Source organism: Stylophora pistillata, chromosome 1, assembly GCF_964205215.1.
Source record: "Stylophora pistillata chromosome 1, jaStyPist1.2, whole genome shotgun sequence".
NCBI lineage: Eukaryota > Metazoa > Cnidaria > Anthozoa > Scleractinia > Pocilloporidae > Stylophora > Stylophora pistillata.
In genome coordinates this window covers 30070423-30085181 of record NC_142519.1, presented here as the reverse complement: position 1 = coordinate 30085181, position 14759 = coordinate 30070423, and the positions used below count along the sequence as shown (strand labels likewise).

At 38.9% G+C, this 14759-nt stretch overlaps 1 protein-coding gene across 1 annotated transcript; it reads right to left on the bottom strand.

Annotated features, from left to right (window-relative positions):
* Positions 1-204: 204 nt before the first annotated feature.
* Positions 205-6067, bottom strand: LOC148742034 (MMS19 nucleotide excision repair protein homolog). The gene is made up of 6 exons (XM_088759804.1): positions 5878-6067; positions 5762-5810; positions 4760-4863; positions 3871-3956; positions 1822-2632; positions 205-601 (listed from the first exon to the last, which is right to left on the bottom strand). Exons 1-5 carry the CDS (start codon positions 5945-5947, stop codon positions 2558-2560), a joined length of 384 nt encoding a protein of 127 aa, XP_088615930.1. The 5' UTR covers positions 5948-6067; the 3' UTR covers positions 205-601; positions 1822-2557.
* Between the last annotated feature and the right edge of the window lie 8692 nt (positions 6068-14759).

The following is a 14759-nucleotide window of genomic DNA, read 5'->3' as shown; positions in this document are numbered from 1 at the left end:
GAGCAGTTGAACACACGTTGAAGGGTTGGATTTCGATCGCTAGTTGCCGGCTTCTAATGAAATCCCTGGCATGGTGTACATATTTGAGATTTCAAAAAAAAAAAAATTGCAAATATTGCATTCGCTCCATCCCACTCCAAAAAGGAGCTTTCCAACTATCTAGATAGCCTAAACTAAGAATGAGTAGGCAGTGAATTCAAAGTGTTTGCATCAAAATGTATACTCTCTGGAATACAAGAGACTAGACTACATTAAATTTTAAGATACAATGAAATATATGAAGTTCATATATTTTAGTGTTTAGTATATTAAATTTTGTTCCGAGAAAGTTAATCAGACAAAAGTTCTTGATCGTCATTTCCCGAACTTTTCATCTTGACTTTTAAAAGCCTCATCAGCATCCCCACGATGCTTAGCATTGGCGCCATATTGTTTAAGGCATGCGGGCCCTTCATCCCCTACTTTTTCTTGAATTTCTTTAGCATGGTAAATTCCAGCGTCATTCAGCCGTTTCCCAATTGCACGACCGATGCCAGGGACCTTTTTCGCTGATTTTTGTCCCATAGGTTCAGCTGCAAAGCGTTCTTTCTTATTCATGTCCCTTAAAGAAAAAGGAAAAAAAAAATAAACAGACAGACAATTAGCATTTCAAATCCAACGTAATCCGTGAGTGCAACTTATGCAATACATTTCAATTCAGCACCTGTAATCCTCACGGTATCAACAAACGCTTTTCATTCAACTCATTTATACTTGTTTTCTTTGTTACCACGTTCCCATCAATAGCATAGCTCGAATTTTCTGCCTATAAACAACCCATAACCCTCAATTCCTCCATTTACTCTGACGAAGTGCTAATGTTTGTAACGTCAGCTTAGAATCTCTATATGTCGCGAATGCCCCCGTTTGCAATGATGATCCACGACAAATCTTACAGTATATTTGGATCACGCTTTTTATCACGAAGAGAATCTCCAAGTCACAGTTCACAGTACATCCATGTGTTGAGTTAAGTCCCGAATTAGTGGAGAAACTTAAGCTCTACCCTGACAATAGAAAAATGATATCCTGCAATTCTAGAACGGGTTTGTCACTCAATCCTGACTTAACAAAGACAACGCGCTATTTCCAACACTCGGTGGTAAATAGGTCAACTAGATGATAAACCAAATTATCTTGCAACTCCCCTCAACGGCGCAACACCACAGTTTCATTGGAGACTCACCCCTTTTATTTTTGATTCCAAGATTGCAGAAGAGTTTCGATTTCCCGCTTCGAAAAGAAGCCGCGACTAAAGGATATTTTTTCTTCTTTGTCACTACGTCCATCAAAAGCTATCAAGTCTCAGATCGTCTCTGATAATTTCTTAAAGTTTTGTTTCCCAGATATCTTAAGTTAACGAAAGACTTTGGGGTATTATAGTTCAATCCTAATGCTCCAGAATGTTTGCAAGGATCAACAAGGATTCAAAATTTGCTGTCATGAAACTTTGGATGTCGGTCGTGTGAAGTGCGAATATCAAGAAAAGCTAGTTTGAAATTTATTTTGAAAAAGGAAAGTTTATGCTTTAAGTTTATCCCCATAATTTTTTACCCAAATAACCCATATCCCGAGAACCCTTCACAGGGCCTCGTCCTTTAAAACTTCCGAGTGTAGAAGTATTAAGGCTGTGTATTAAGGCTGCCCTCCTCGGCGCTCTGTGAGCTTCGTGAGGTGTCCTCGTGCGATTCATCCATTTCAGGGGCGGCATTATTTGAATCGCTCATCCTGATGTTTTCGCTGAAATTTGTGGAAAAATAAAAATCATGGACTTCCACCTACCTTAAACTTGGAATTTTTGTCGAAAGGATTCCAAAGGAGCGCAGGATTGTGGATATTTTCCTTGTATTAACAAGTAGAAAATAAAAGTTTGAAGATCTAAACTAGCAAACCAACACTGACCAGCTGCATGCGCGCGCATCTCATGTGACTCCGTAGTAACGTAACTGATGACAGGATAGAATAAACATTACCTTTTAAGGTGGTCTTCCACTCAAAAATTTGTATTTTTTGTCAAAAAACTTTCATTTTGAAAATGGTGCTTTTTGGTATCTTTAACCATTACTCTTTCATTCTACAGCTTCCTTTTTTCCATATTCAGGAGGTAAAGTCAAAAATTTTGCTAAATTCCTTAGCGAGTATGAATTTTCACCTTAGCAACGACCATAGCAACGGTTTGTTTATGAAAACAAAACGCAGTTGCAGTCAAAAGGAAACGACGGAATTTCTCCTGGGACCCCTCCCTGGTTATTCCCGTTGTTTATTGACATTTCAATCAGGCATACATGCAGTGAGTTACGAGCACCCAAAATGGCGGATGACATGTGGCGACACTATTTCCCAACTTATCATCCACCATTTTGGTCGTATTCGTTCACTCTATTCCTATTGCGATTTTGCTTGATAATTTATTTATCAATGCCACCAAAGGCTCGTTCTGGTTACACAAAAAAGCGTAAATATCGTGGAAACCAGTACTCTACTGAATCGAAGCGTTCGAAGAAGGAAAAAACGAGTGTCAGCACCAAAGGTCTTGGGAAAGAATGTTCAGCTTCTGCCCGCAAGATTCCAGCAGGTCTGACCACCGCATCTTCTGAGGGTATCAAGGAGTGTAAGGAGTCAATCATAAGTGGATTTCGGTTTGTAGATATGAGAATTTTGTCTTCTGTGATGGAATGTATGCCATGCAAAGAATGCTTTGTTTGTGATTTAATTTTACAAGAGCAAGCTATGAAACGCAAAGGTTGTGCCTCGAATCTTCGTTTGCTTTGCTGCTCGTGTGGTTGGTCTATGGAATTCTTTACTTCAGCTCAAATAGGCCGTTTCTTTGAAGTAAACAGAAGATTTGTGTATGCTTCAAGATCTGTTGGTTGTGGACGTGCGGCAGGTAAGAGGTTTTGTGGACTTATGAACATGCCGCCACCTCCTAGACCTACACCATATGCTCGCCATAATAAAGAAATACTCCGAGCAGTAAAGAAGATCTCACTGGAGACAATGCGTGATACTGCAAGAGAGATTCACGATATCAAGCCAGGTTCAGATGAGGGCATAGCAAGATGTGGAGTGTCTGTTGATGGAACATGGCAGAGAAGAGGCTTTTCTTCTTTAAATGGCTGTGTGAGTGCTATTAGCATGGATACAGGGAAAGTGGTAGATGTTGAGCCCCTAAGCAAAGTTTGTATCAAGTGCAGGGAGCATGAAAATGATCCTGACACCCCAGAAACTACTGCATGGAGAGCAGACCACAGAGCCTCTTGCAAGGCAAACTTTAAGGGTTCAGCACCAGCTATGGAACCAGAAGGCGCCCTTCGAATGTTTCAAAGGTCAGTAAATCTTTTCCATTTAAGGCAGTTTTATTGTTGATTAACATCTAAATAAACTATGTACTAAATTATTGTTGCTGCCGTTATACATTCACAGAAATCTGAGATTAAATTTTAACTTTCAGTTTTCATAGTTTCTCTGGTCCCCTCTGTGACAATCTAAATAAATGACTAATTCCCCCCAAATGTGGAAGAAGTTGTTTGGAAATAGTTTGATTTAAAACAATCATTAGCTGTTCTGTCCATTAGAAGTCCTCAGTGAACTGAGTTATATTAAGCTGGGGAGCTATCCATGATATTCTCCTCTGAATTGTCCCCTCCGTGACATGCAAAATACTGTGGAATGACCCTAACACAACATACACCTTATCAACAGGTAAAGCCTTGACACATCATCAAGAATTTCAAATCGATCTGTTAGGGAAGGTATCTGAAGTAATTGATTGGGTTGTTAGGTTTTGGAGGAAGATATTTTTCTCAGCCAAAAATAATAAAGTCCACATACCAAGGCAAGAATACCAAACAAGGCATGAGGAATAATGGTGTAGTGATCCTTGAGTCTATCACACAGAAATTCACAAAACAATGCCACTGAAAAAAGAAACAAAGAAACTTATTAATAATTAACTTGACATCGAAACTCATTGTAAGATAGGGCCTCTCATCTTCCTGCTCCTCTGCTCTCTTGCTCCAAGGGGCACAAAGATGAGAGACCCTGAGAACAAGGTTGGCCAGTGATCAGATGGTCCTTGGATTCTCTTCTGCTTAAAGAATTCTTACAGTGCTCTATTTTCTGTCAGCTCTTATCACTAGAGTTACCCCTCAAAAACTTGTAGCAAGTTAATAAATTTTTTTTCTATTTTTGAACTGAGATCCTTAAGTCAACAGCATCTCATGGATGGATGGTGGTACTCACAGTAACCATGGCTTCTCCCACAGACTGTGGCACCTTTTCACTCTCACTTTTTATTTTTCATGAATTTTATACCAGGTGGAGCAAAAAAAATCTGATCTGAGTTTAGATTCTATTAAACCATTTTAAATTTATGCTTAATTTCATTTTATAATGTACATTTTTGCAATCAGTGTATTAACCTCTCTGGTTGCAATCCCTTCTTGTTGCAAACAGAAAGAGTATGCTCTGTTTCTAAATCACCCAGCTCTCCCTTGAGAGCACTTACTGTTTAATGAAAACAGAATTTACTTTCCCATTGGGTAAAATCAGTGGGAGAACTTGCCATAGGTCAGAAAAGTGTGGGCAGATCATAAAATTAGTTTTTAGATATAAATACCACCCTAACTATATTGACAGAGCAAAATTAACACTTGGTCAAAATAAGTTAAAGCAAAGAGCCTATAACAGGCTCATATTCTAAAGATTTTACTATAACAACCTTCTTTTTCTTTAAATTGAAACCCAACAAGGCGATGCACGACTTCAGACAACAACCGCACACCATGGCACCTCTTATCTACATCAGTACTGGTCAACTGCGGCCTAAACATGGATATAAAAATACAAGTAAATCAAAACTATTATAAAATTCTTAGTTGGGTCTGGTTATCAGCAACCTGGTTTGAGATATAAATGGAGTGTGTGTGCGTCATGATTGTGAGTGGACAGTGTAATATATCATTTTCATAGGCCTCTTGCAGGTTATGTAACCAAACAGTACACATATCATTTTCACATGCTTTTACACAGACTGTTGGGTTCATTATCTCTTGATGGAAGCAAAAAGTAACTGTTAACTGTCACCTGTTATGTTTTTATGATTATACTAGAAAAATGGCTATTTTCGTTCTCAAGTGATGTCATTCTTTTCATTCATTGATCAAGAGACTTAAGGTTGTCCAATCCGATCTCCACCTTATGGTCGTCCGGTGTTGTTTGTCACATATATGATCACAGACCAAATTTGACTCAATTCAGTCCTGTTATCATTATAAATAATACTGGTTAGCGGTTGAGTACCTTGAAACTGACTCTACCCAGCCCTATTATTATTGTAAATAACACTCACCAATGCCCGAATATATTCCGCGCGCCTTAAATATACACTTGGATAAGATGATGGCATCGTGAATCGAATAAGCATTCTTTAAAAAATCGAGAAACAAGGGATTTTGAATGTTCTATTCTTTTTTTACCTTTAAAATTCATGAAAAGGAAAAATTTGGGCAAGAGTACGATTTAACCCCATATATTAATTATGTATTTAGACTAGTAGGCTTTGTTTTTAAAGTTTTGTTGTGAAAGACAAAGAAGTGGAATGCATGATTAATGTATGGGATTATATGGTACTCTTTCCAAAATTTGTTTAGCTAAGTATAACAGATTACATAACCTCGAATTACTACACTCAATGCATAATTATGGATGAACGCTTACTAACCCTAGTTCTTCAACAAAAGCAACAAGATCTAGGTTTCCGGAGCGTACGTCTGCAAGAAATATTTTTGGACCATCAATATAATGGAAAGCAGGACAGATGCACTAAAATTGCCTTACCTTTCACGATCCTAGAAAGTTGTTGTTCAACATTTGCTTCCAACATGTTTTCACTGCCTCCGTCCGCCATGTTGGAAAATCGCCATGTGCTGTGATGCGAGGGGACTGGGCCTAATACAGGTATGCAACGCGTTTCGACTAGTAAGTGCGAAGGAATGTTCAACTTCTGTGGTAAGAGTAATCTATGCTAGCGGGAGCCATGTTAGTTGCCGACGCTCTAAGTATTATAACTGTCATTTGAAATAAGTAACTGTGAAAATTCAATGGAACTGTACAATCAAAGGGTTTACCAACGCTCACAAAAATTTTGAAAGACGTTCACACAATTTACTGGATGTAAGGACCACCTGAGATGATTGAAACCACAGTTTACTTCAGTCCACGCAGGAATTTAATTAATTTCGGAAGTAGGCGTATATTAGGAAGTAAGTAGGTGGAGGGAAATGTAATTTGATATATTCTGAATGTGTAGAAGCGTTTTCCGTACGTATTTGTTGCGTACTCTATCGTTCTCAAGGACAAAAGCAAGCAGTGTTTTTTTAGCACGTAATTTGAGACCGGTATTGGAGAGCGTCGGATTCGTTGTACGTCGTAGTTTGAAGCCTTTCAAAGATTTCTATGGCCACTTTGATCCTTCCTCAACAGCTCTGTCTGAACGCGCTCAAACGCGCAGGGCTCGAAAAAACCGCCGTCCGGTCGTCCGGGACAAGTAGATTTTCCCTTCGGGCAAGTAACTTCCTCTCCTTCCATGCCCGACGGGCAAGGACCCAGTGGGCAAGCCGTTCGCCGACTAAATTTTTCATAACGATTTTGAGAAGAAAAGGTAAGCTTTAGGCCCAATGGTAATCAAGTGTTTAGATGAAGCTTGACGAAAATTACTATTTACAGCGTTGTTTTGTTGATTGCGTAACGCGCGCTCACGGCTCAGAAGTGGTTCCCTAGCACGTGATCAAAATCTTCCCCGATCAAATTTCCTTCCAGGATAAAAATAGCCGCGTTGGGAACTATAACTTCAGTTTTGTCATCCGTTCGCTATACTGTTTCGATTCGCCGCTTTTTTTAAGAACTAAAATTATCAACATGATCATTCATGAAATGTCACTCAAATGAGTTTCCGGAAACATTAAATACAAATGGCATTATGCAAGCTTTGTCCTGTGTATTTTTCCTATGGTTTTGCAGTTGGTAAAAATTTTACCAGAGTCTTATCTTCTATTATCCGTCGGCAAAACGTAGAAGTCAGTAAATGTGACCGATTTTGCCCGAGAAATTTTATTGTCTGAAGCTTGGACTTATCAGGAGAGTTTCCTTTACAGCTGGATTACACCCGATGTTGTGAAACCATTTGTGTATGTAACCTTTCAGGGCAAAGTCACGTGTAGACTGTGATGAGAAACCCTAGGAGCTCGAGCAGTTGAACACACGTTGAAGGGTTAAACAATCAGAGTATTTATTAGAAAAAGCGGCGGATCTTCGTTTTGGTAGGGGGTCTTCGTTTTGGGGGTCTTCGTTTTAGTGACTACCAGTACGTATACTTCTCTCCTGCAGAAATAACTCCAGAGTTATGTTTCTCAAAACCCTCATCTAGGTTTCCTCTAATCTTGGAGGGTATTTTGAAACTCTACGTTTTTACTAAACGTGGAGCGAGACAAATTCGTTCTTAAGAGGCGTGGGGCTTCTTTTACAAATCCCATATTTACGCTTGGTGGAAAAAGTTCGTTCATTACCAAGGTCTCTGTCTCTTTAATATGCGTTTGCATGTCAGGGGTCAATTCCCTGTTAAAATAGCTCGTGTCTAGAAATATAATTTCTGACTCTGAAATCATTCATCCCGCCATCGGTTACGAGTGTAACTGTTGCCAATTGTGTCGAGATTCTTAAGCAGATTGCAGTTTCGAATTTTTCTCAATAACGTCAGTTGCCTCCTAAGAACGAATTTGTCACGGATGAATGACCGGAGTCGCGCAAGCCCTTCAAATTTTTCAACTGTCGAAGGAACGGGAACAGACAGTGAATCTCCATTAAAATCCACCTATATTCACGCTATCTCGCTGCCATCAGACAAGTTCACTCCAACGCGTCAAGATGCAAATGACTCAATTTTTGTTTTACGACCATGAAGCAACTCAATCAGAGTGCGCACACCGCCTGGTCGGCTCCGTTGTGGTGAGTAGCCGTTAGAGTTCTATCGCTAGTTGCCGGCTTCTAATGAAATCCCTGGCATGGTGTACATATTTGAGATTTAAAAAAAAAAACAATTTGCAAATATTGCATTCGCTCCATCCCACTCCAAAAAGGAGCTTTCCAACTATCTAGCTAGCTAGATAGCCTAAACTAAGAATGAGTAGGGAGTGAATTCGAAGTGTTTGCATCAAAATGTATACTCTCTAGAATACAAGAGACTAGACTACATTAAATTTTGTTGCGAGAAAGTTAATCAGACTAAATTTCTTGATCGTCATTCCATGTAGTTTTCATCTTGATTTTTAAGAGCCTCGTCAACATTCCTACGATGCCTAGCGTTGGCTCCATATCTTTGAAGGTATGCGGGCCCTTCATGTCCCACTTTTTCTTTAACTTGTTTTGCTCGGAAAATTCCGTCGTCGTTCAGCCGTTTCCCAATTGCACGACCGATGCCAGGGAGCTTTTTAACTGTTTTATATCCCATAGGTTCAGCTGCAAAGCGTTCTTTCTTATTCATGGCTCTTAAAGAAAAAGGAAAAAAAAAATAAACAGACAATTAGCATTTCAAATCCAAGGTAATCCAACATGGTGATCAAGAAGGGTAAATTTTTGTTCCAGAGTCTTACAGCTTTCCATGCTGTCAAAATGTAGGGAAACTGAAGGCTGCAGACTAACATACAGAGTACTTTACTTATATTGAATAGGAAGATTAGTGTCTTTATCATCTTTCTCTACGTCACTGAGGTGTTCTCAGAATCGGTCGCCTAGTCATCTCTTAATTCCTGTTTCGCCGATGTATAACATTTTTCCGTGAGTGCAACTTATTCAATACATTTCAATTCAGCACTCGTAATCCTCACGGTATCAACAAACGCTTTTCATTCAACTCATTTATACTTGTTTTCTTTGTTACCACGTTCCCATCAATAGCATTGCTCGAATTTTCTACCTATAAACAACCCATAACCCTCAATTCCTCCATTTACTCTGACGAAGTGCTAACGTTTGTAACGTCAGCTTAGAATCTCTATATGTCGCGAATGCCCCCGTTTGCAATGATGATCCACGACAAATCTTACAGTATATTTGGATCACGCTTTTTATCACGAAGAGAATCTACAAGTCACAGTTCACAGTACATCCATGTGTTGAGTTAAGTCCCGAATGAATGGAGAAAATTAAGCTCTACCCTTACAATAGAAAAATTATATCCTGCAATTCTAGAACGGGTTTGTCACTCAATCCTGACTTAACAAAGACAACGCGCTATTTCCGACACTTGGTGGTAAATTGGTCAACTAGATGATAAACCAAATTATGTTGCAACTCCCCTCAATGGCGCAACACCACAGTTTCATTGGAGACTCATCCCTTTTATTTTTGATTCCAAGATTGCGGAAGAGTTTCGATTTCCCGATTCGAAAAGAAGCCGCGACTAAAGGACATTTTTTCTTCTTTGTCACTACGTCCATCAAAAGCTATCAAGTCTCAGATCGTCTCTAATAATTTCTTAAAGTTTTGTTTCCCAGATATCTTAAGTGAACGAAAGACTTTGGGGTATTATAGTTCAATCCTAATGCTCCAGAATGTTTGCAAGGATCAACAAGGATTCAAAATTTGTCGTCATGAAACTTTGGATGTCGGTTGTGTGAAGTGCGAATATCAAGAAAAGCTAGTTTGAAATTTATTTTGAAAGAGGAAAGTTTATGCTTTAAGTTTATCCCTATAATTTTTTACCCAAATAACCCATATCCCAAGAACCCTTCAGAGGGCCTCGTCCTTTAAAACTTCCGAGTGTAGAAGTTTGTGCGGAGGACGGAGCTAGCACACGATTTTAGGCAAAGAATGGAGGAGGAGAAAGAGAGTTTCTGTAAAGATGAGCCAAATGTGTATTACAAGGACAATGAAACAATCCCAAAGAAGTATCCTTACATTCTGAAAAGTTGCTGATGATTACTTTGACCACTGCTCATGTTACTCGGTCGCCGAAAAAACTTTGAAACCACGTGCTTTCTTTATTCTCTAGCCCTCTTTTCTTGCCGCAAGGGCTTATGGGTAAACACACTTACGGGTGCTCATGGGTCACGGACCTCACACTCAAGCACAAGGGGTAAATTTTTTGGCTCCTATGAAACGATAAATTAAAACAACATGAAAACAAGTTCGCCATTTTTATTTATATCTTTCTTCATAACAGATGAGCATCACATATTGACATTCCTATCTTAGCAGTATGCAAGAAGTTTGTCACTACAGATCTAGTTAAACAGCCTAGCCTTTCAGAAGTCTCCTGTACAGCTCCGTGGAAGAGCGTCCGAAGCACTGACCGGACAGATTTCTCGACTTGACGACAAATCAATCAGTGAACAAAGGAACAGCTTTCTTTTTCATTTACTTCTCAGACACACTCCCTTATTTGTGGAAAGTGAACAAAAACAACCCACTGAAGAACAATGAAGAACAATTGAAAAATGTTCCGCCAAACTCAGTCGCCTCTTTTGTGCTCTTCATCATTGAATTTTCCTCCATCGCATTTATCGCTTTCGTTGAAGTTTCTGCACGATGAAGTCACGAGATATCGATCGTGTTATTGATAAATCCTATTTTCTCAACATTTTGAGCATAAATGAAATGGAAGAGTATGAAGAATGCGTTTGGAACCTCTGTACTCTACTGATATGCCATAACACCGCTCTAGTGATGCAAAATCAGAGACAAAGACCTACCTAACCAACTGAGGGCCACTGAGATATCTTCGTTGTTCGTCGGGCACTGGAAGCGAGATGTCAATGACAACTTGAACAGGGCACCACTCCCATATTTACCTTCATTTCGGTCTGATTGGAGGAGAAATACGTCAGTTTTCCGATTGATACATGATTGGTTCAGACAATCGAGACTGAAAGACGAATCCTTTAGCTGTGTTGCACGTCACATGATGGCATGCCATGTTTCGCTGAAGCTATCATGAAATTCTTTTACATACATGCATAGACCACTCTCATAAATGGCCGCCGGATTAATATTCTTTTGTTTAAATTTCAATTAGCCCTTCTTACCTCGTTCTCCAGTACAAAATTCAAAAGAATACATTATCTCAAGCGAGGCCAGAAGGGCTAATTCAAATTTAAACAAAAGAATATTAATCCGGCAGCCATTTATGAAAGTGGTCTATACATACATACTTTATTGACTTTCCCCAAAGGAGGCTTTTCGAAGACAATATACTAGAGTTACTAATAACAAATAAGAATAACAACGACTAAAATACGATCCCCGGAATAACAGTGACTAAGAATAAGAATAACAATGACTAAAATACGGTCCCAAGACTCATAACATATACCAAGAAGGTTCTAAAAATTATAATAATATACAGTATAAATAGAAAATTACAATTCTTTGAGTAGGTTCTGATGTGCCTGCCACTGTTAACAGAAAAAAAAAGTAGAATTTACTTTTGGGATCATGCTCTAACGCAAAGTACATGCCAACTTAATTTCCGGAAAACTTTTCCATACCACATTCCAAGAATTTTATTCCCATGCGCAGTGTGCCACTGAACTTTGTAGTTGTGAATGAAAAAAAATATTTTTCCAACTGCTAACGCACTTCAATCTAATGGCTGGCTTCCAAATTCTGGACTACCATAATTGTCATGGCATAAATAAACTTGCCTATCGTCTAGTTCGCTGCCAAAATAATGAGCTTATTTAATGTAAGATTGCAGGGGTTCCAATAAAAACCGGTTACCGGCGGGTCTACCGCCGTCTGTTTGGACTTCATTCATGAAAATAAAAAGTGATATTAGTGGTCACAGCCGCCTATTGAACCTTCAGTGGCTGCTTATAACTAATGTTATTGAAACTCCTGGAGTGGATCGTTATCATTTCTGCACGCGATTTCAGGTAATTAGTAAGTTAGGGTTGGAATGCATGAATTTAACAATTGGTTCATACGTCAGCGTGCGTTCATCGAGATATGAAGCGCGTGGGAAGTTTCGAGAGCACGAAAGATACATTTCCAACGCTGTAGTTTATGTATAAAGGGCAGAAATTCCCTCTCCTACGCTTCAATGCGTTGTTTATTTTGTTTCGGAAAATTATTTAATGAGACAGTAGCCTTATCTCCTTGGCATGCCTGTAACATATTTGATGATATTGACGACAATTACTGGATGGCTGAAACTCTGTACAAAGGCATTAGAGCAGATTTTTTAACACAGAGAAAAGTAAGGGTACGAGGAAAGTCACTACCATGGGTAAACGGTGCTATACGCAAACTTATGAATCAGAGGTACAAACAGCTACGCAAGTCCCAAAAAACTGGAAACCAGCAGACAAGGAGAAATATATGCTTTTGAGGAACAAAGTCAGTAGACTCATGAGGAAAACAGAAGCAGAGTATTGAAAAGATCAGTTGAGCAATGTAGTAAAGGGATCCTGCGATTTCTGGAAGATCGTGAAGCAGATTTCCAGGAAAGAGAATAATGGTAAGAAAATTGGTCCTGTGCGAAACGAGCATGGCAGAGTTAGTTCACGAGGATAAAGATAAAGCAGATGCTTTAAACTTTTTCTTTGCTACGATGGGTGAGAAGCTTGCCCTAAATTTTCAACTGTCAAGTGGTTCACCTTTAACTTTTATTAATAGAGTTACTCCAACTATTGATGAGATACCCCTCCAAGACAGGCATTTTCTGCATAAATTAAAAAATGTCAACATTAGAAAAGCACATGATCCCGACAATATTACCTCAAAGGAAATGAAGATTATCCATACTGAGATCAGCCACTGCATAGCCAACATCAGCAGAATGGAAAGTAGATGGAAAGTTGGCAAAGTCACAACTGTCTATAAAAGTGGTGCGAAGGAGGAATGTGGTAATTATAGACCCTTAACAATGCTAAGTATTCCTAGTAAAATTACTGAGTCAGTTATATGTGAGTTCTTAGATCAACATTTAGGATTGGTCTTACAAGAGAACCACTGAGGTTACAGAAAGGGCCTTTCATCTGAGATAGTGTTGCTGTACTTGACTAAATTTCCTTGGCTACAAAATGCAAGCCTGCAGCCTAAGCGGCAACCTTCTGGAGTGGTTACTAAGCTACTTAATATTAATGAGCCTCCTCCGCGGAAATCAAAGTACTGGTACCTATAGCCCAGGCTTCTCTCTAGTAGCAGTCTGTAGCGTTGCAGTTGTGTCCTCCGTTGCAGTTATGTCCTCTCAGCTAATAACCAATAGAATGTGGTTTTATTTCTTCCAATCAAAAGGCGTTGTGAACGTGTCTCTTGTTTGTCACTTCCCAACTAGGGGAGAGATGCAATGCAAAAATATGAATTGCAAGAAGATCGTTAAGATCTCCGCGCTCGAAGGTTAAGAATTTCACGGGATATCCTTGTTTCATGAGCTATCCTTGGTGTCGTTTGGGACACTTCGGATTGGTGATAGATTAAGATTCTGGTTGCGTTTTCAAGTGCGAATTATTGGCGAAATTTTTTTCGATAGTTGGAAAGCGTAAGAAGACGAGAATTTGACGTTGCCTCGTGGCTTCGATTCCCTTATTAGTTTGGAGTGCGTTGGTGATCGAAGTTGTGCTTTTCTATCGGAACTAGTACGGTAAGGTTTCGGTTGCACTTCATGCTAGTATTTTTGTTAAATGAAAATATTACAACCATTCTTCAAAGATCGCGTTCAAGTTTCGGGCTAACTACTGTCAGATGTTAATACAGATAAAGCGTCCGAGTGGAACTACTAACCTGGATTCATTGAATCCTTCTGTGTCGAGGGATAATTTTTTTTTTTTTATTATTATTTTGTTTGGGACATGCAAAACTAGATTATACATAATTAAAACACGAGACAGATCTCCGTGTTTCAATGACCGAAAATTTGTGATTTTCTTCCAGCCGCATTATAATTTTTGTTATGCTACATGTAGCAATCTCGTAGTGTCTACATTGATGGTTATTATATATGGAGACAATTGAAGACATGTATTCATTGTAATTGTATGGGATTACGCAAAAATTCAACCACCGGTATGGTTGATGTCAAACATCATATATCCTGGAAAGTTAACTCACAAACTGTTGACACGTATGATGAAGATCTGTTGTCTTTTATAAAGGATAGGGTGCTCTCTCCCATGCTCTCCAGCAAGAAACAGTTGGGTTACAATGCATTAAATCATTCTCTTTGCTCGCCCAGAAGATGACAGATTTGCAGCAAAATTACTCTTCACTTAATAATACGTGCTTTTTCATTGAAATCAGTGGCTGACGTAAGCCACTTTCTTTCTTTTGATCTATTTAGAATAAAGCCCTTTGAACTAAATCATAAGGAATATGATAATAATGTGCATGTTATATGTTACCACACTTTACATACTTTTTCAACTATGTGTTTCACATATTGAAATGAAATAAATACTAATTCATGCACAATTGAATACTTAATTCAATACAGACTATTGCCTATTATTAGCAATTATTGCTCCTACATGTGTTTGCAAGAACTTGGTCTTGTTGGCTTTCATTGTGAGCCTTTGGTGATCCATATATTAGGGGAGACACTCGCTGCAACTATCTTTGCAAAGAAAATACTAAACTTTTCACCCTTACTTAATTGCATACATACAGGCATGGATGACAACCAGCAGCAAAGCAAAGTAAAAAAAAGTGCCAATGAGGTGGTAAGC